The 22,379-nt window shown below is 40.0% G+C and overlaps 1 protein-coding gene across 3 annotated transcripts in view; it reads right to left on the bottom strand.

Annotated features, from left to right (window-relative positions):
• ano2a (anoctamin 2a) overlaps positions 1-22,379 on the bottom strand; it is a 35,253-nt gene that overhangs the window by 2,911 nt on the left and 9,963 nt on the right. For 2 of the 3 annotated variants that reach the window (XM_061774184.1, XM_061774185.1), the window contains exons 4-26: positions 18,850-18,945; positions 18,111-18,283; positions 17,053-17,107; positions 15,535-15,586; positions 15,388-15,443; positions 15,227-15,274; positions 15,077-15,141; positions 12,674-12,808; positions 12,433-12,593; positions 11,687-11,769; positions 11,292-11,303; positions 8,952-9,026; positions 8,824-8,880; positions 6,497-6,571; positions 5,457-5,658; positions 4,689-4,800; positions 4,552-4,609; positions 4,370-4,470; positions 4,119-4,282; positions 3,890-4,042; positions 3,623-3,675; positions 2,632-2,798; positions 2,383-2,488 (exon numbers count right to left, since the gene is read on the bottom strand). In XM_061774184.1, coding sequence (XP_061630168.1) covers positions 2,383-2,488; positions 2,632-2,798; positions 3,623-3,675; positions 3,890-4,042; positions 4,119-4,282; positions 4,370-4,470; positions 4,552-4,609; positions 4,689-4,800; positions 5,457-5,658; positions 6,497-6,571; positions 8,824-8,880; positions 8,952-9,026; positions 11,292-11,303; positions 11,687-11,769; positions 12,433-12,593; positions 12,674-12,808; positions 15,077-15,141; positions 15,227-15,274; positions 15,388-15,443; positions 15,535-15,586; positions 17,053-17,107; positions 18,111-18,283; positions 18,850-18,945 — 2,259 coding nt within the window. The remainder of the gene's footprint in view (positions 1-2,382; positions 2,489-2,631; positions 2,799-3,622; positions 3,676-3,889; positions 4,043-4,118; positions 4,283-4,369; positions 4,471-4,551; positions 4,610-4,688; positions 4,801-5,456; positions 5,659-6,496; positions 6,572-8,823; positions 8,881-8,951; positions 9,027-11,291; positions 11,304-11,686; positions 11,770-12,432; positions 12,594-12,673; positions 12,809-15,076; positions 15,142-15,226; positions 15,275-15,387; positions 15,444-15,534; positions 15,587-17,052; positions 17,108-18,110; positions 18,284-18,849; positions 18,946-22,379) is intronic. The other variant, XM_061774186.1, reaches the window with a different exon arrangement.

Below are 22,379 nucleotides of genomic sequence, written 5' to 3' on the forward strand. Positions count from 1 at the left end.
TATATACTGTAGATGTTAGTCTCTCAGTTCAGATGTATCGCTTCAACATACTTCCTTGACACCTATTACTACATTCTAGGCTTTACACGATCAGGATTTTTGGGGCCGATCACCGATCAGCGAGTTTAAAAAACCGATAACCGATCACCGATCTGATCACAAGATGGAGCAATGTGTCTATTGAAATTCCTTGTTCAGTTACTGTATATACTTGTGTATTTAATTGCTCCGCAAAAATTTATTTACAATAAACGATGTATCTTTGTTCATCTATTTATGCCAGTGAGGCATAGTGACAGACAGAACAAATGAATGGTCTTCTATTAGATGGCAGGAAGTACATACAGTAATTAATGTATCCATATTTTGTGAAATATTTGTTTGTTGGTGTGTCGTGAGATTTTTGAATTGTAAAATATGTTCCTTGGCTCCATAAAGGTTGGAAATCACTGCTCTAGTCAGATCATGTATTCTAATAAATCAGGTCAAACCAACATTACAACATGACAGAAATAATGGGAAATAAAATACTTTTAAGTATAAAAATACTTTATTGTAATAAAATTACTTCACACACCAAAACTTTAGAGCATGATTCGACAGAACGCCTGCATGATCGCTTACAACTGTTAGTAGTAGCATTAGCTTGCTAGGCTACATAACATTTTGTTGCCTGCTTACAAGCCGTATCGTATTAAAAGTATGTGAACATACCTCAAGCAAGCCTTAAACGAACGTCCTCTCCCAAGCACCGGTGACAACCAACCCACGTTTTCCCCATTTTGTTCTTATAAGCACACAGAGCGATCCATTATTGTTGTCGTCGCCATGGTAACGAGTGTATCCGGTCACGTTTGAGTTGACAAGATGAAGCCCAGTGATCGTAAAAAACGGGATGCGGTTTTATTTCAGTAGTCTGACATAGTGCAATCGTGAAAGACCAAATTTGTCTTGTAGTCTGATCCGGACATTACGTGTTGCCTGTCCCACACCGTCGACATGTTTAAAAAAACAAACTTTATTGGTGGTCAGATATTTACAGTACTACGTCAAAAGACACACGACAAGGCTAAAAATAAACTAGCGTTTGGATTCCAATATACTGTACAAGACGGCGACGTGGAGTAAATGTCTTTTGCGGAGCCGCTCAATGACGTCATTGATCGGATCGGTGAATTATGACAAAGCCGATCATCATAAAATGCTAATTATCAGCCGATACCGATCAGGCCGATCAGATCGGTGTACAGTCTACTACATTCCAGAGCTTTGGTCTCATTTTGTGGCATCTTAAGGTATTCTAAAAAATATATATTTATTTTTTATTTTTGAGACATGGAATCTGTATAGCTGTCAATGTAGGAAAATGACCATTCACACTATTGCTCAATGGGATCTGAATCCATGTTGGTAGCACAAAAGTCAAGCAAGTGAACCACTACACTACTAGTGTATACCAAAGTCAGCTGTGATAGACTCAAGCTCACCTCCAACCCATATGAGGACAAATACATTTGAGCAAATAAAGGCCTTCCTCCTCATTAACGCATTTCCCCTAGTCCACGCTTGGTACTCTTTACAGTTGATAGTAAAAAATTAAAAATTTAAAACAGCTCCCACGTGTCTAAATAAAATGGAAGTTTGTGTTTCTGTCTCATCCAAATGAGACACTACTCACCCTGCCCCCCTCTAGTGGACGAAATGCCAATGCGAGAACGGCTTTTGTAACCACGACCAAGGGAGGCGGAGATAGGGAGCGGCTACTTGTGCTCAAGCAAGCCCCGAGTGTACAAATGTGAGGCCCCATAAAGAGAGTAAAAGAATTGATTATATTTTCACGAATGAAGGTAGCGCAGTTAGTCAATCAATTAGTGCATGTGGCATATGCAGTGCACACGCTGCCATACATAGATTACCGGTTTGAGTCAACAACTTTGTCAAACAATCTCTAGTATGCGTTGCTTATCAGAAGCTTACGCTAATCTGTGTATCCAACAACATTGTAGCTTTGCTTATCTTTAAGTTTTGGCATAATCGCATCTCCGTGTAGTCTAGCCGTTGTTTGAAAATGGCAAATAATCAGCCTCGGTGACTAGTATTGAAAGGAGAAACTCGGTGTGTGGGCAGTGTTATTTAAATGAGTTGGGTCATTGGTGAGGGACTTGCTTATAGACACAATTTGGGAAACAGGCAGCTCTCAAAAGTGAAATTTCACACTTGATTGGCAGGCTCTCCAGCTATTCGTATACAAGCATTTAAAAAGTCAATTTGAGATAATTGTAATCTTCCCCGGCCACTATATGAGGAAAAACGGTACTGACAGTCTATCTATCCATGCCTCCATCCCAGGAGAAAAACAAACCCAAAACCAAATTCCATTACCTGGAAGAATATTACAAAGACCAGTTTTGCAGCCAGAACAGACCAGTACTGTTTAGAGAAGGTGTAGGCATCTGGCGCCCATGGTGGATCCCTGTAGTCTTTATACCTAGTGAACAAAAAGTGAGATTTAGCATGGCATCAGGTCCATATTGTTACATTGCGGACTGGATTACTCCTAAGGTAGAGGTTCAGTCATTGGATCTCAAGGATAAAAGGGGAAGATTGAAGATTTAAAGCAATCATCGCCACCTGCACATGGATAGTGTTGTGTTGGTCGCGGTGCCTGGTGGAAAGTTGGTGACGTTGAAGTAGGACAGGGAGTGCTCAGTGTAGCCGCTCATGGTGCCGTTGTCACTGTAAATGTACTGGTACACCATGCGGGGCACAAACTCCGATGTGAAGGAGATAACAAACGCCTATGGAGACAAACCACAATTGAATAACATTAGTGAACTGGACCATCAATCCATTTTCAATCGCGCTTATATATATACATATATATATATATATATATACACACATATATATATATATATATACATATATATATATATATATGTATATATACACACATATATATATATATATACATATATATATATATATATATATATATATATATATATATATGTGTGTGTGTGTATATATATATATATATATATATATATATATATATATATATATGTGTGTGTGTATGTATATATATATATATATATACACATACATACATACATGCCCTAATCTTCCATCTATGTATCCATCCATTATCTATAGTGTGTGTGTCCTCAGTAGGGTCGTAGGTGAGGGTATACCCTGGACTAGTAGCCATTCAATCACAGGTCACATATAGACAAACAACCATTCACACTCAAATGTACCCTATTAGAGTCTTCAGTGAACCAATTATGCATGCAATTATGCATGTTTTTTTTAATTTGAGAGGAAGGGAAGGATCACCTGGCAAAAACCCACACAAGCTGGGGGAGAACATGCCAACTCCACACAGAAAGGCTGGAGCCGAGATTCAAACCCAGAACCTCAGAACTGTGAGACAGACATGGTCACCACTGTACATCAAGCGGTCATTCATGCTGATAATTCAACATAACATGCATAGACTCAAATAAACAAAAAACTTCGGCAAGGCCATCTTTGCCTCTTAGGTCTGACATACATGCACGCGCACATGCACGCACACACGCACGTATGTACCCGCACCCACACCCACAGACACACTTACATTGGTAATGACAGAAAACTTGCTGATTCCACAGAGAATGTTGTACCATACTCCTGGAGGTGGCATGCACAAGAAAAGAAAGAAATCAAGAAACAAAGGAGGGAAGACAGCGTATGTGTGTCGAAAAAAACAGACAGACAAACACACAAACAGAAGGACAGTAAAGCAAAAAATAAAATAAATAAATAAATAAAGTTATTGGAGTCATAGAGTGGCGGCCATGCTATTTTGTGTGTGTGCGTGTCTGTGTGTGGATGCTCACTGTACCTATGTCTTTACACCTCACAGCATCCGGCCGCCGGATCTCGGTCACAAACTTGGCGGCGTCAAGGCGGATCTCGATTACGTTGTTGAGCAGAGCAAACGCGGGTGCCAGTGGGAAGGATGCCACGAACAGAGATACAAAGCCATACTGGATGACTGCGGACAGAAGGATGGCGAGTTTGAATTGTGTGCCGGTTGAAGGAGTGAATTTGGGAGAAGAAAGGACGCTCACTCATCTCCATGTATTCCGGGCTCACGCCCTCAAAGGGCTCCAAGGCGAAATCCCTGTGGAACTGCTGCTTAGATCTCTTCTCTTCAGCTTCGTCCATCTCGTCCTCGGCTCCTCTGTCCTTGCCTTTTTGCTCCTGTAAGTTTCTGTACATCTTCCTTAACTTACTAGAAAGAACATATATAGATGTTCACTATGACTTGTAAGCTATGAAGTTTTGTCAGGAATGTACGTTTTAAGCGAGTTGAACGTACGGAATGAGAACCTCAAACACATTATTTTGAATGAGCTGTTTTCCGAGCATGATCATGCTGAGCTGGATGCACAGCTCGATGAGGCATCCTGGAGGTGCGCACTAAGGAGGGGATACAGAAAGCTTTTTAAAAAAACGATGCCACGATACACACATGAAGCACAACGAGACTTTAGGCCACACCTCCTCCATGCGGTAGTCGCTAAAGACGTAAACATAGTCGCCAGGCCGACCGGAAAACCTGAATGACGACGACACAGGTTTAGAAATAAAGACGAGGCACGATGGCGGATGAGTGACCGACGTACAAAGACACTCACCTGCCCTTGAAGAAGGCCACATAGAAAATAGGTGCAAAGGCATTCATGGATTTGAGAAAGAAAGACTTGAAGATCAACCTCTCCTCAAACTCTTCCTGTGTCTTTGGGAGTTCTGATTGGGCAAGACAAAAAACACACAATCATCTTACATTATACGTACTTGCTTATCACGCTCTTAAATGGGAAATATTATTGAAATGGCACTTATACAAATACAGTGGTGGTCTTTCGAGATACAAGCCGTCGTTCGGCAGATTTTTTTATTTCTACTTGAAAGCAAAAATTTGAGATTCGAGCGCTGTTTTGTGGCAGTGAATTCAACTTAGCTCACTTCACAATACGCAGCAGTTTGGCATAGTGAACAAAAATAGGGGTTTTAGCTGTTTAATGCCAGTTTACTATCAAACTGAACATGAAACAAGGAAAATAACAAATTGGGGACTTAAATCAACCACATCCTTTTGCCTTTAAGTATGCTAGCTTAATGCTAACACACATAATGGGTAACGCCATAGAGAAGCTGAGGAATAGCATCTATGTGGCCATGTTATAACGCATTAAGGAACAGATATTTGAAGCCAATCAGTGGAACACATATAGACAGACAATACAACAATACTCGGAGGCATATATTCTTTATATGCCTTCATGCCTTCTTGTGCCGTGTTACCCCTTGGAATTGACAAGTGTAATTTGCCATCTTATTGATGAAGTGCTGCCTCCTCCACTAGTGAAAATTTTAAATTGCGAAAAAGTCACGATTCATACCCAGCTCAGTCAACCACACAGCAATGGCTCCGTAGACCTCCTCCAACACCAGCACCACCAGCATGTTGAGGATGATCCCTGTGGTGGTGACCGTCATCCTCACGCTGGCTTTGGCCTCCGCATCGGGGTTCATGGACCACACGCTTAACATGCAGATGCGATAAACGGCCACCCCGAATACGGCGGAGAAAGTCACAAAAACCTGTACACACACACGCACACGGACGCCAGAGAGATGTTTGCTTGCTTAAATTTACATGCAGAAACACATGAGCCCTAAAATGTTGTACTTGACATGATACAGTTATTAGTTATCTTAAATTTCTCTCCAAATTAACATTTTCACCACCCTTTTAAGTTGAATATTTTATTTTCCATTTTGTCATGTGCAACCTCCACACGCTGGACACATGCTCATTATAATGACATTCCACATGAGAGCTGGATCCCCCCCCAAAAAGATAAGTAATTAGAGGTATTAATGAAGCAAACTATGATTCATCATTGTGGTTGTCGTTCGCAGCGGTATAAAATTTAATTAAAATGGAGTGAGAGGTGGCTTTAATATTGCGGTTAACCTACTTTGCCACATAAAAGGGGTAAAATTAGAAATAGTTTGGATAGCACGCTGCTAGAGTGGTTACACATCCGCCTCACAGTCAAGAGGTTCTTGGTTCGAATCTTGGGTTTTGCCTTCCTGTGTGGAGTTTGGTACTCTGATTGCCTCACACATTCCAAAAACATGCATGTGAGGTTGATTGATGACTAAATTGTTGATAGGTGTCAATGGTCATTTCTCTATCGATCAGTCCAGGGAGTACCGGCCTCTCGCCCACACGCCACCCTAATGAGGACAAGTATGATAGAAAATAGATGAGTGGATGGAATTAAAATCTTCATCAAACCCTTGCTAACGGCATTTTTTGATACAGCACTTGTATTGGATGTCACGAGGCCTGTTAACATTTTTAATTTGAAGAGAATTTTTCATCTCTAACACTAATTTTATTTTATTACAGGAAACAATAATAGAGGTTTACCAGTAGCAGTAGTGTGGATATGTTGATGAGGTAACCTGACAGGTGATCCTCGATGTCAAGGGACTCTGGCTCAAGCTGTAAACATAAGGAAAATAAAAACATTTGTATTATTAGTTTCCAGTAAACACTCTAAGATACACTGACCAACATTTACAGCCTAAATTGTAATTTTTCATGACATTGTATTATTTTGTTCCCAACAGTCTATTCTCTTCATTTTGTAGTTTTTTTGTCCAATGCGATGTCATCCTCGACAGTACGTGCTGCTATGTCAATCTAATTTGTCCAGGGCCTTCAGAATCAGTAGTGCTGGTTGATGTAACTTAAACTACAGTGTATTAGCAATGAGACTGTTTAAGCAATCAGATTTAAAATTTGCAGTCTTGGGCACTAGCAGTACAATTTCTTTGTAGCGTGGTCATAACGTCGTTCTTTTCAACTTGAAGCAACTTCCTGATCACTTTCTGTAATCAGGTAGTATCCACAAAACCAACATTTCCTCAGGCAAATCTAGACTTTAAATGCAACTTTGCCGTTTTTACCTATCCACCCTAAACGGTGAACGATGCCCGCAAACTCTAATAATGCAGCAGAGCAGGATGGAAAGCACCCATCTGGAGACATGATCTTATGAATCCCCATGGCCATCCAGTGCCTTAACAAATTCATGTTACTTATCGAGTCCTCACAGAAAACTCATCCATTTTAGTGTTTAGCGTGTGAGCCGAAAAAGAAGCTCTGTCAACATCCAAGACGTCCAACACAAATTTAAAGACACTTTCTGGTATTCCCCAATGTTTACACAACAAGCACCAGGTAAGCTAGTCATCACAACTCAGACAGCCAACATCAACAGCTAACATAGCACTAGCTAGCAACAGGTTTTTGGCAGCAATACAATAAAACTGTGCAAAGTGTGTGTGTGTGTGTGCGTGTGAGACTGTAAAGAGAATTTAGACAGGAAGAGGAAGGGAAAAAGGACAAATGAAGTTGCAAAGTATAACTTCACGTTATGTTACTCAAAAATATTATTTGTCCAGGTTATTTTCGCTACAAAACCAAACTGTTTTGGTCTATTTAAATAATTATTTCGATATTTGACAGTTAAAAAAAAAAAAAAAAAAAGAATTTATTAGAGGACAACAATGACCACATCCGCAACTATGACACAATATTTGTTGAGTACACACAGTTCAGTTATGGTAATAACACAGTGCTGTCACTGCATTAGTCCAAGGCATTGATGCTGCAGTGGTAGTAATAAGCATGATTATCCAAAGATTTTAGAATTCAGTGTTCATTTATACCCCAATAGTACAATTACAAAACTTTGTTCTAAGAAAACAAAAAACAAAAAACCTAATCCAGCTCTTTTTGTCATTATATTGTATTTTAGCTTTTCGCATTTCTCTAGTGGGTAGCTTCAGTGTCGAGAAACTTTATTTAACGTAGAATAACTTACATTTTCCAAATAGTTTGGCGAAGATTGCAAAATCACCTAAAAGGTCCAACTGGCTGACCTACAAAAAACGTCAACATTTTTCCATTCTCTGGTTGCAAAACAGTGTAGCGAGCTGCACACATTAATACATTTCATAATTAACATATCTGACAAGCATAATCTATTTATTTTACATATATTTGATTTTGTCACATTACTTGATAAATACTGGTTCTGAACTGCTCCAGATGAGGTAGTTGTGTGCTGTTATGTTGCATTTTTGTATATTATTGTTAGTTTGTATAATTATGATGTGATAGTGATGGCATGAACAGGAGGATGAAGACGGCTAAACCCCCAGTGAAGCCCCAGAAACCAAATGCCCACCACTGTTAGTTTCCAACATTCCCTCACTGGATTTTGTTCATACACATTGTGTTATGTTTTCCACCTGGCAGGTGTATGTTTTCCAGATAAACGTGGCCTCCCTCCTGCCTTTCTCTCTCTATCAGTAATCTGGGCTAATCTCAGGCAGGTAAGAAGCTTTGGACTCAACCATTCACAGAAGGTGGAGGGGGGTGGAGTTTTTTTTCTCCTCGCTTTTATATTATATATATATATATATATATATATATATATATATATATATATATATATATAGACACACAAAATCGTACACATGCTGCTGTGCGTCAGAATGTAATTGTTCAGCAAAGACAATTTCAAATGTTTGCATAACAACATTTGTGGAGCTCAGTGCATGAGTAGCGCTGCTGAACAAATGAGATTAGGATAAGCATTAGCTCCCAGGCGAGGTTTAAATCACCTTAATGCAACAACCCTGCCCTCTCCCTCCGCTTTATCAACAACCCTCTCCCAGCGATACCTGGTTGGAAAGCATCTGGTCCCTCTCTCCATCCACTCCGTCCCCACTTTGAGTCAACTGCAACACAATCAACACAGTTTTGGTGTGAATTTATGACCATCCCAAGTTATAACAAGCAGATACTGCACCTTCTTTTTCCACTTGGCTTTCATTTTGGCTTTCTTCTCCTGTAACGCTTCTTCATACTCAGGCCTCAGCTCTTCCTACAACACACAAACACACATAAATGTAATATAAGAACACATTACTTTTGTTTTTATTCAGTTGCTTCAAAAAAAAAAAAAAAAAAAAAAGAAAATATTTTTACTGGTGCCCACTAGGTAGACAAAGTACACTCTCACTCAGGGGTAAACTCAAGTGGCACATTTGATTTATAATACAGACAGATGTGCCAGGTCATCAATAGGTTAGGTGAAAAAAGTAAAATGTTTTGTAAAATAATTTTAATAAAATCATTCAAATTTTACAAAATATTATTCATAATTAATCCATCCATCCATTTTCCGTATCGCTTATCCTCACTAGGGTTGCGGGCGTGCTGGAGCCGATACCAGCTGACTCTGGGCGAGAGGCGGTGTACACACTTAACTAGTCGCCAGCCAATCGCAGGGCACATATAAACAAACAACCAGTCGCACTCACATTCACACTTACGGGCAATTTAGAGCAGTGATTTCCAACCTTTCTAGAGCCAAGGCACATATTTTACAATTGAAAAATCTCACGGCAGACCAACAAACAAAAATGTCACAAAAAGTGGATACATTAAATAATTGTATGTACTTCCTGCCATCTAAATAGAAGAGCATTTATTTGTTCTGTCTATCACTATGCTTCACTGGCATAAATAGATGAATAAAGATACATTATTTCTTGGAAATATATAATTTTTTGGGTGATTAAGTAACATTTTATAATTTCCCACGGCACACCTGAAGAGCGATCACGACACACTAATGTGCCCTGGCACACTGGTTGAGAATGACTGATTTAGAGTCTTCAATTAACCTACCATGCATGTTTTGGGGATGTGGGAGGAAACTAGAGCACCCGGAGAAAACCCACGCAGGCACGGGGAGAACATGCAAACTCCCCATAGGCGAGACCGGATTTGAACACGGGTCCTCAGAACTGTTAGGCAAATGTGCTAACCAGTTGACCACTATGTCGCCTTAATATAATTAATTAAGACACTATTTGAGGAAATAATTACAATGTTAAATATGTTTTATTTTATTAATATTGTTAATATTGTTTTATTATTTACAATAAATCAATTGACCACTTAATGAATGAGATAAATTATAAAAAACAGAAGACATTTCAGGAAAGAATTGCTAAATTAATGTAACAAAATACAACAGAACAGAACTCTTGATAATCTAAATGCTCAATGGGCTGGATTAAAGAATAGAGTGGGCCGTTTAAGCCGTGCCCACACTGAAGAGGGTAAGAATCCATAAAATGGACTGGAGGACACATTGTAGTCTTCTAAAACCCCTGCATTTCTCTTTCTCTCATCATCTGCCACTAACTGTCCTATTGTCCAACGCTGCATTTCTAGTGATTCTATTATCTGCCATTTTTGCTGCTTGTTTCAATCATACTCCCATGCCCTGACAATGCACGTGTCACTTTTTGTCGGGCTGGGCAATAAATCGATTTTATCGATTAATTCAAGATTATTACTCAGGATGAGTTTTTTTTTTTTTTTAGTGGCTTCCATAGTTCAAAGTGCATCCTCGCTTATGACCACTGTTGGCACTAACAACATGGGTGGAAACAGAGAGGTGTTTCAGTTTTTGTTAATTTGTTTTCTGAAATGTAAAAGTGTTTCGGCTTTTGTTAATTTGTTTTCTGAAATGTAAAAGTGTTTCGGCTTTTGTGAATTTGTTTTCTGAAATGTAAAAGTGTTTCACAATTTGTTATATTGTTTTGCACTTCCAGGCTACCGTACTGACTTTAATTTCTGCCAAGAAACAACACAAGTGGAATCATTTTCACATTGTTTTGTCCATATGACAAGAAAGGAGTCTTGTGGAAGGCAATCGCAGAGTCAATCACACTTAACATTGCAAAAGACATGGTACCCATTTATATGTTGCAAAAGCAGTCATTACATGTAAACTTTTGAGGTATGTGCCTCATAGGCGAGTCATGCAGTTTGATGGTTCATTTTATTGTGGAACATTTTCAATGGTCAATTTATTAAATATTAATTTGTATTATTTCTGTGGAAGTTGATGCTGGGGAAGATAATCTTGTTTTGGTATCCTTGTTTAGTAAATCCCAGAAGGGGAAAAAAAATAAATAAATAAAACTCGTTTTGAATAATGTCAAAATCAATTAAAACTGGACATCATTTTTTTGTGGGGGGAAAAAAATGAGATTTTACCTGTATTTTAAGGCCCTATGGCCCACTCCGAGCTTCTGCTACATGTGTCAAGTGACGATAGAAACATGCTCACCTGGACCCGCTCCTTCGGGTAGTAAATGTAAAGGACACAAAAGCATGCATAAGACAGATGACAAGTGTTACAGGCAAGTGAGTATTTGTGGTCATCCTTTCAAGCAACTTTACCCCATGTAAGAAGAGACCAATCCCATTAGGGACAGTAACGACCAGGAAGAGTCATGCTAGTACACGTGCACATTTGTAAATCAGTGTATGTGTGTGTGTGTATGTGTGTGTGTGCGTGTGGTCACACCCCAGTTGACCTGAGACCCTGTGAGGTTTAAACCTCTCTCTTCAATTGATTCAGGATTAGACATTTAGACTATGTGAAGGATTTCGAGGCAAGATGCTCATAAAAAAAGTAAATAACAAAAACAAATTGCTGCATGTGCCTGACACATATGGTACCTCCTCATCCTCCAAGCTGGTCAGGTCCCAGGTGTGTTTCAGACACATCTGTCGCCTTTTCCAGTGCTCCAGGAAACAAGCAGCTAGAAAATGACAAAAACATAATAATTTGTATAATGTGTTTTGACCCCCCCGACTCCCAAAAATAATTTGTTTGTGTGTATACATGCCTTATAGTAGGCAATAAGGGGTTTAAGGTAATATAATATTATTTTTCAATGTTTAATTAAAGTAAAAAAAACGGAATTATCACGAAAAAGTATGAGGGCCACACTGAAAAAAAAATTACTACAACATTCGTATTAGTAATAATATTACAAGAATAGATTTACATGACTTTTATCTTGAAAATAAGTTAAGTTTAGTTAATGTTTTTCTGACAAATATACAACTTTATTTTTGTAAAATGATGGCTCGATTCTAGTAATATAACTTTAATCTTGAAAATATCCAACTTTTCTTCTCTCAAAAATATCCAACTTTATTCATTTAAAATTACTTTGCACTGGAAATATTAAAACCACACCAAATGTAAGTGTGTCACTGTGCATTTGTGTACCAGACATTTTGCATTTTCTTTTTTTGGGGGGCGAGTGGAGTGGTACATTCATTTCAAAAATTTTGCACGAAGCAGCAACAACCTCTCTCTCTCTCACCACTTCTATCATTCACAATTTCAAACCAAAACAACAAAAAAGTTAACATTTCCATATATGGAATTAGACAAACAGTGCCATGATAGTTACCCCATAGAGACATGAAGATGGCAAAGAGAACCGTAGCTCCATTGTCGAACAGGTAGGACGCTTTGGCCAGCGAGCACACCGTACTCAGCCGCCAGTAGTCGCACACTCCATCGCACAGCGGACACATAGTAATGTTCAGGTTGTCGTCGCACGTCTCCTGACTACAGAGTCGTTGAAAATAATTTATTAGATATAACTTACATTTTTAAATGCACGTGTAAAGATTTAGCATACTTCCTACCTTGGCACGTTGGTGTCCACAGTGAAGATGCCATAGAGGAAGACGATGATGCCCAGTACAGAAGGCGGGATGAGGAGCTGAGTGTAGACACCTAGCCAAGCGAAGTACAAGCCAATCTGCTCCCCAAAGTACTTCCTTTTGACATACAGTAGAAGCAACATATGAAGAAGGTTTCTATGGAAAATACAACATTTGTGTCTTTTAACTTGCTCCCTTGGGTAAGACTGCAAAATTCAATGAACGGTTCTGCCTTTATAAAAGTTAATAATGCTCAGTTTTAATAAAAAGCTATAATCACTATAATCAGGAGTGTGATTATAGCTGGCAGTGGTACTGCATCATAAGATATAGAGAGATAGAGATAGTCAGTGTATGATATTTTGCCCCTCTTTCATACTGCACTGATACATTTCTCACAATCTCAGTATGAACCCAACACTGTTTTCTTTGTAAAGGCCTCATTTTTATAATGGATCTCATTGGATTGTGTAAGTGTAGTGTCCGGTCACACTATAATATCAAATATAACAACATCCATCCATTTTCTATAGCGTTTGTGCTCATTAAGGTCGCAGGTGAGCTGGACTCTATCCTAGCTGACATTGGCTGAGAGGCCGGGGTGCAGCTTGGACTGGTCCCCAGTCAGTCTCAGGAATCATTAAGGCATTCATACTCACATTCACACATATGGACATCAATGTACCAAAGGCCCACCGCACACTGAGCGGCGTGACCGAAAGCAACTGAAATGGACAAGAGTGGAAAAAAATACAGTCGGCGACTCTTTGCCCACACACCAAGTGATTAAGCACCGCACATCTACCAACGGAAGAACTTCAACCCTGTATTGGGTTTTGAGGCTCCACATACATTATACTGTACTGTATAATTTGTTTTATCTAACCATAAAAACATGGCACAGTTGTCGAGGAAAAAGCGGATTGCTGCAACGAGAGGAAACGGGAGATAATAAGCACGGTTTTATTGATATAGCTCTTTTTAAAACACGCCGTTACAAAGCGCTTCACAAACAGATGCAAAATTGAGATAGGTGCAAAAGGACAAACACGTAGACAAAGTAAATAAGAATACAAACATGACACCAAGATAAAATCGAGCTGCAGTAAAATACAGTGCCATGAAAAAGTATTGACCCCCCTCCTCAAATTCTTATATTTTTGCATAGTTTTCCCACTTTAATGTTTATGATCAGCAAACAAATGCAAATATCAGACAAATATAACCCGTGAGACTAAAAAGCTGTTTTTTCGATTTTCGATTAAAGAGCAGAATTCATGGTTCCATCAATCACAGCAAGTTGTCCAAGCCTTTATGTTCTTTTTGGTCACCTTGGAACTCTGCCATGAATGCCATTTTTGCCCAGTCTCTTCCTTATTGTTGTGTCAATGAACACTGACCTTAACTGAGGCAAGGGAGGCCTGCAGTTCTTTAGAAGTTGTCCTGAGTTCCTTTTTGGTCTCATGTATGAGTCATTGCTGTTCTCTTGGGGTAATCTTTGGCCAACCACTCCTGGGAAGGATCACTACTGTTCCGTAATTTCTCCATTTGAGAGTAATGGCATTTTGTTGCAGTTTTTTTAGATCTTTTGTCCGACTTGATTTTGTCGGGACAGATTCTGTTTAAGCTATTTATTGATTGAACAGGTCCGGAGATAATCAGGCTTGGGTGTGATCAGTGAAAATTAACCAAAGGTTGTGATTAGTTATAATTAATTCAGGCTTTAATAAAGGGCGGGAGGGGTAATTACTTTTCCACACAGGGCCAGGTACATTTTCATATTTTTTTTTTCCTTAATAAATGAAATCACCATTTAAAAACAGCATTTTAAGTTCATGTGTGTTACATTTGTCTGATATTTACATTTGTTTGATGATCTTAAACATTGAAATGGGGAAACTATGCAAAAATATAAGAATTTGAGAAGGGGACCAATACTTTTTCACGGTACTGCAGGATGGAATTGTTGAAGGTATCAAATGTGGCAGTTAGGGTGAGTAGAATAAGAATGGAGTGTTCACCATTGTCAGCATGCATGAGTCATAATAGTGGAGAAAGTGTGGATACTTTGAGAGGTTGTTGGCAATGATCGATCACCCTATTCATTAACTGCACCCTTGCATTTCAGCGACAGACTCTCCATGTTTTGCTTGCTAGCTATTGGTACAAATGGGTTCTTTCTGGGAATGCCCGTTTACTCCATTTCAAAAATGTACATGTTAGGTTCAAGTGTGAACGTGGGTATGAATCCTTGTTTGTCTATATGTGCCCTGCAATTGATTAGCGACCAGTCCAGAGTTGTTGGGACTGACTCCAGCTCACTCGCCACGCTAGTAGGGGCAAATCTATTGAAAAAGGATGGATGGATGACAGTTAAAGAACAACCTGATCAGGTCCACAGGCTGGTACTTGTGCATGACTCCGTAGTTGGCCCATTCTTCGTGGAGGACCTGAGGGAAAAACAAGAGGGCCGCCACAAATACAAGTCTTTGCAATGTTGTCCTTTCATTAACTACCGTAGATAACAGAGCTCACCTGTCTGTCATTTCGCCGATCTTTACGTCCTCGCCTGGAAAACGTGCCCTGTATTAAAAAATAAATACTTATGTACAACATTTCCACTTGTAGCAATGAAATATGCCACATTAATGTCATTTTATTTCCATGCTTGATGAACTGTACATAAGGATTCTCACGTCATGCAAAGGGAAGGCAGAGATGTAGACCCCCCGAGCCAATAAGGACATGATGCCTGAAGCAGAGTGACAGTATTCGGGATATCATGAAACATTACTGACCAAAGGCATTAAAATAGTAGCAACAGGAGACAATGCGATCCTCACCTGCGGTTTGGCAGGAGTGTCTGCAGGTGGTGCGAGAAATAATCTCTGCAACCTGCACACAAACAAAGTATGTGTGTCACATTCACCCAGAAGCAGCAAATTGACAACAGCTAGATTTAAACTGCATGCTTGAAGTAACACAATTACAATTTCTTTTTGCACTCGAGTGGGACAATTGAGATGTGCATCATGGCAGTGTAAAGCGAAAAAAAAGAAATGCATGGAACTGGATATCCTGGGATCAGAAGCAGGCCTCTTCCAAATGTGAATAAAACATATCTCTATCAAAATACACCGTGACATACTGTCTGTATACCTGCATCTAATCAAACACAAATAAACAAAAAAACAAAACAAAACACATGCTATAAATCAAATCTACAGCAAAAGAATAGACCATTAAATATGGTCAAAATATGCCACATTACAAGTGTGTCTATCACCAAAGGACCTCTCTAATGCTTTGAATGTTGGCAAATAATCCTACAGTTCTGTACTTAAAAATGATGTCTGCAGAAAAAACATTACCCCCAAAATAGTATTTTTAGGCTTGTTTTCTGATGACATATTTGACTTTCTGCCAGACTTTGGCCCGCACGTGCCAGCCGTATTTATGTATTATTATTTACTTGTGACGCTGAGGGTAAGAGTACGCTCTGCAACTGGAGGGTCGCTGCTTTGTATCCCCGCCCGAGTCGTCGGTGTGTCCCTGGGTAAGACAATTTGCCCACACTGGTGGTCAGAGAGGCTGTAGGAGCAGAATGGCAGCCACGCTTCCATCAGACTGCTCCAGGGTAGCTGTGGCTACACAAGTAGCTTACCGCCACCAGGGCGTGACTGAGGAGTGAATGAATAACGCATTATAAAAGCGTCTTTGAGTGTCTAGAAAAGTGTAATGCATTCTAATTATTATTATTAGTTCCACGGTGGATGACTGGTTAGCATATCTGTCTCACAGTTCTGAGGACCTGGGTTCAAATTTGGCCTTTTTTTTTTTTTAAATAGAGTTTGCATGTTCTCCCCATGTCCGTATGGGTTTTCTCCGGGTACTCCAGTTTCCTCCCATATCCCGAAAACATGCATGGTAGGTTCAATGAAGACTATATTGTCTGTGTGTGTGAATGTGAGTGACAATTTGTTGTTGTCTATATGTGCCCTGCGATTGGCTGGCGACCAGTCCAGTGTGTACCTTGTCTCTTGCCCAAAGTCAGCTGGGATAGGCACATAGCACACCCGCAACCCTAGTGAGGATAAGCGGTTCAGAGAATGGATGGTTGGATGTTTATTGTTTACCCGCTGTTAAACCTTGTGAAATTGTTTTAGGTGCCATTTGAATGTTTGTGCATGTGGGTTTCTTCATGTGTTTCATCAGTGTACATGCACACAGCCGTATTTGAAATGTGTCACTTGAAATGTAGATGGAAATAGACAGCAAAAATGGGATAATGGCATTCAATCAGAATTGGGCACTTGGACCGATTGTGTAAATGCAGCCTAAATATTTTGTTCTCCACTTACTATTCTGCTGCGTGTTGCATTGTCAAAGACCGTTTCTGTTGCTGTGATGTCATACCTGCAAGGAGAACATCTGCTGTCAGATACTAATATTCTGGAAAATACACTAAATGGACTAAAGTATTGGGGCAGCTGGCCATTTCACCTATAGGAGGTGAAAAAGGAAGAAAATGTTCATTTCAGAAGTGACTGTTTAGTTAACTCATAAAAAAAAGATCTTCCATTCCCTATTCTAGCTTATCCGAAAAGGTGTTTGAGTGGTAGTTCTTTCACACCAAATAATGTAAGCGTGCCTTTATTAACCTTATGAACTGCTCCCACAAAGTTTGAATTTGTCCAAAATCTCTTGGTAGGATGAAGACTTAAAATATATTTTAATAATCATTATGGAGCAGTACAGTGGACTGGTGGTTAACACGTCTACATCACAGAGGATCTGGGTTCGAATCTCACCTTTGGAAGATCACTGTGTGGCGCTCTTCCTGTGCATGCTTGGCTCTTGGAAGACTCTAAATCAGCGGTGCCCAATACATCGATGGAGTTTCAAGGACGCTTTGGTAGATCGTGTGCTAGCATTTTTTATTTAATTTTTTGAGCGCGGTCCGAAAGACTGGGCCTACCATTGTTATGGACATTGTCTGACGTCAATGTGACAGGGAGTGTCAGTGTGTGTGTGGCGTCTGTCTCTCTGAGTCTGTGCACTTCGCATGTGTGGGGCGGAGGTGCGCTACGAGGAAGAGATCACGTGAGGTGCGTGTATTATGGCGCCGGTGTAGCAACGATGACTGGGATTAAGTTAGCGAGCATATATATATATATATATATATATTTTAAATTATTTTTATTTTTGGCATAGGTAGATCATTTTGAGTCTGTCATTTGAAAAGTAGCTCTCAAGGCAAAAAAGTAGGGCCACCCCTGCTCTAAATTGTCCTTAAGTGTGACTATGATTGTGAATGGTTGTTTGTCTCAATGTGCCCTGCGATTAACTAGCGACCAGTCTCTCTGTCATAAACTGAGTTTCACCTGTACTTGCAATTCGGGAGTGTGGTACTACTTACAGGTGGAGTTTGTCTCTGATGAAAGGGTGTTTGAGCGTCTTAAAATTGACACGTGTCTGTGGGTCCCGCTGGACGTCAAAATCGGGAACGTCGGGCTGGAACGGCGTATTAATTTTCGCCGCGATGGAGTCCCACATTCCTGCAATGCCCGCCCTTTTCCGCAGCTCGCATTTCTGTTCGGTACAAAAGAAGAATTATAATTTCGAATAGGGGTTGTGTACACATACGGCCCTCTCCGCTCTTTAATCTGGCCCACCAAGATATTGTGTTAACAACAATCATGTACAAGTAAAATAAACATTTAAAACATTACATAAGCATTTTATTTATTTCATTAAATAATTACTTCACTACTACTCTACTTTAGTTATTATAAATGATGTAGAAATGTGTAATATATAACATTTTATATGTACATTTAACATTTTCAAATCCATTTACTAAATAATTGGTTTGCCCATTTAGTGTCAATAAAAAAAATGTGAAATAATTTTATTATGTTAAATAATTGCTTCATTAGTTACGAAATCAATTATAAATAATACAATTGAAAATAGAATGAATTATTCTTTTACTATTGGAATCAAATATTTTACATATTCAGCATACGCATTCATTTTTTTGTCTTTTTTTCATGGCCCATCTGTCTGTTTTTGAAAACCAAATGTGGCACTTTAGCACACAAATTTGCCCATCACTGAATTGAAATAAGAGGTGTGTATAAGGGAGAATAAACTACCTTTTTCACGGCAACTTTGATCTTCTGAAGTTCCGCCTCTCGACTGAGGATTGTCCATGGGATGTGCAGTCGGATAAAACTGATGCTGTTAGCCCTCTGCGTATAAACACAAGCGTGCACAACGGCTTCGTTTTAAAGAGCCACATAAACAAAATGTACAGCAGAATGTACCTTGAATAGATACTATCCAGTTCAGTATGTAAGGTACTGAAGTCAGCCAGTGAATGTTGTTGGCTTCTGACATAGTATTAGAGGTGGAACACAGCCAGCAAGTACGTAAAGAAATAATGGGAAGCCACGACTTGTGTGAGGTTAAACACTCGAGATTCATTGCTGATGCCCTTTTGTGTTGAAAGCAGTTGTCTCTAATTATCTGAATGCACAAAGCCGCAACAGCTGTGCATTAAAATTGCGCTACGGACATGGTGATTTTCCACTCTGTCTGAAAGGCACAGGCAAATAAATGCTGTATTTACTGTAACGCCTCTGATGCACCTGTGTGAAAAGGGCTACTGTGGAATAATATTTTATGGTCGTTTGACTCCAGCTATCTCCACAAAAGATGCCAGATGCTCCTCCTTTAATCCTGTCAGGATGTTACTTTGTAATCCAATGAGGTTGTTTTGCAGGAAATTCCATTATTTCAAGCTCAGGACCAAAATCCACCCCGCATAGGATAGGAGATACAGTACACACAACTTATGTTTTAAAAAGGGGGCAAAATTTGATAATTTTTACACAATTTAAAACTGTTCCCAGGTGTTGTAGTAACATGTATACAACATGCTTTCATCAAAATACCCCAAGCATCAAGAAATATAACACACTCTTTTTAGCCTTGACTGTTTTTAGGTTGTACTCCCATACAAATGAGCAGTCCACTGTGGGGAGTGTCAATACAAGAACAGCTTTGGTTACCATGACGACCAAGGCCGGAGGACCTTGATGAGCCCAGAGTCCAAAAAGGGGAGTGCAAATAGCTAGTGAGCACCCCTAAAGACATTAAAAGCATGGATTGGATTTTCACTTGTGGAGGCAGCACCTCATCACCAAGCCGCCCAATTACACGTCACTTAGTGTGCAGATCCTTGTGTGTGACACATGCAGCTTACAGATCGCCGAAAACAATAATGTGCATCCAACAACATTGCAGCTCTGCTTGGGTTTGCTGTGTTTCTGTGCAGTTTGGTGGTTGCTTGAAAATGGTGGGTCTTCACCCAGCATAGTCATTGGCAGATAAACTTATTAAGGGGGCTGTTATTATGTAAATTATCCCCACTGCTACATCACAATCTGATAACATTGAGAATGGCTTTGTAACAGACACATTTGTGTTCACAAAAGATTTACTTGGTTCTTTAATTTCATGCCAGAGTGATTTGGTAATAATTACCCTGTTCTAAATTATTATCCAAATGATATTTTTCTCTGATGTTGTCAACACAAATGACAGTCAGAATAAAATTGAAGTTATCAATTGCAGTTCATATCCAAAAAGCAGTTCATATCCAAAAAGCAGACATTCTGCAAATAAATTCAACCAGTAACTCTCAAAATACTCAAAAGCTCAGTGGATGTCATAATTGTGCAGCTGCTATCAAATAAGGGTTCCTATGTTAAAATGTAACTTGACCTGTTAAGATATTTTTGTTTGAACTGGCTTATGATTTCACTAAATATGGTCACCTCATGCTTCAAATTCAAGTAATAACGATTTTCAGCTCTTTAAAACCTAGAAAATGTCTTGAAACTCTGTTGTGTGTAATGATTTGGAAGAGTGCATTTTAACTGTTTTATTTTTCCCAAAGGTTTGTTGAAAAACATTCAAATTATGCTCTAATAGTTGATAACTTCAAAATGATGCTGATTATCAATTGCGTTGAAAATGATGCTGACTGTCATTTGGGTTGATTTAGGAAAATCCGAGTTGCATAATAATTTGTAACGAAGTATATATTAAAAGCAACAAACTGCACCACAGAGTCATAGATTATTTAATTACAGCAGTGACCTTCATGCCGGGATACCAAGTCTTCATGCAGCACCTGTTCCAGCTGCATTGTTAGGTGTCATGAAAATATATCCCTTAAATGTTATACACTCCCTGGCAACAACATTAGGTACACCTGCATTATCGAATATAATTCACAAGAGCTGTATCCAAAACCTTTATGAAGATAATAAATGCCAGCAGCGTTCTTGAACAAATAGTATTGCACTTTTCACCCAGTTGATTTTCCTTAGAAAAATAAAAAATAAAAAATAAACTTGGGTTACTGACAGATGGTGTGAAGTCACGTCACACGTCTACTGATTCAATCAAAGCGAAACCCATCCGCCAACCATACGGCTCTCTCGAGCCAGCACAAACACTTCTGAGTAGTGGATCACTCTCTAATAAAGCCCTGTAATCTGGCTTTTGGCTTCAGACTCGTGGTCCGCGGGCTTAATCCTTAACCAAAACAGCAGCTGATATAACACGCTAGCGCCTCGCAACCCACACACAAAACACACACAAGCACATCACTTCTAAAATAAGCAAGATACTTGGGTTGTTATACTGTGCAGACATTATGCTCTCTAACTAGGAACAGATTACCACAAGGTATTCCACTGGACATCCTCCAATTGTCTTCCCAATACAGTGAAACCTCGATTTAACAAAACCAGAACCAACGGACTTCTAATTTAACGGACAGAGAATAGTCCATCCATCCATTTTCTACCGCTTATCCGGGTCGGGTCGCGGGGGCAGTAGCTTTTGCAGGGACGCCCAGACTTCCCTCTCCCCAGCCACTTCATCCAGCTCTTCCGGGGGGATCCCGAGGCGTTCCCAGGCCAGCCGAAGGATGTAGTCTCTCCAGCGTGTCCTGGGTCGTCCCCGGCGTCTCCTCCCGGTGGGACGTGCCCGGAACACCTCACCAGGGAGGCGTCCAGGAGGCATCCGAATCAGATGCCCCAGCCACCTCATTTGGCTTCTCTCGATGTGGAGAAGCAGTGACTCTACTCTGAGATCCTGCCGGATGACCGAGCTTCTCACCCTATCTCTAAGGGAGAGCCCGGACACCCTGCGGAGGAAACTCATTTTGGCCGCTTGTATCAGTGATCTTGTTCTTTCGGTCACGCCCCACAGCTCGTGACCATAGGTGAGGGTAGGAACGTAGACCGGTAAATTGAGAGCTTCGCGTTTCGGCTTAGCTCCTTCTTTACCACAACGGACCGATACAAAGTCCGCATCACTGCAGACGCTGCACCGATCCACCTGTCGCTCTCCCGTTCCATTCTTCCCTCACTCGTGAACAAGACCCCAAGATACTTGAACTCCTCCACTTGGGGCAGGATCTCATCCCCGACCTGGAGAGGGCATGCCACCCTTTGCCGACTGAGGGCCATGGTCTCAGATTTGGAGGTACTGACAGAGAATAGTGTCCGGTTGAAATTCAAAATGCCTCTCTGTAGCAGACAGAGTCAGAGTTAGTTCCAGAATAGGCCATTGTTGTTTATTGGCACAATAAACAGAAAAAGACTGG

This window comes from Phyllopteryx taeniolatus, chromosome 5, assembly GCF_024500385.1.
Source record: "Phyllopteryx taeniolatus isolate TA_2022b chromosome 5, UOR_Ptae_1.2, whole genome shotgun sequence".
Classification (NCBI taxonomy): domain Eukaryota; kingdom Metazoa; phylum Chordata; class Actinopteri; order Syngnathiformes; family Syngnathidae; genus Phyllopteryx; species Phyllopteryx taeniolatus.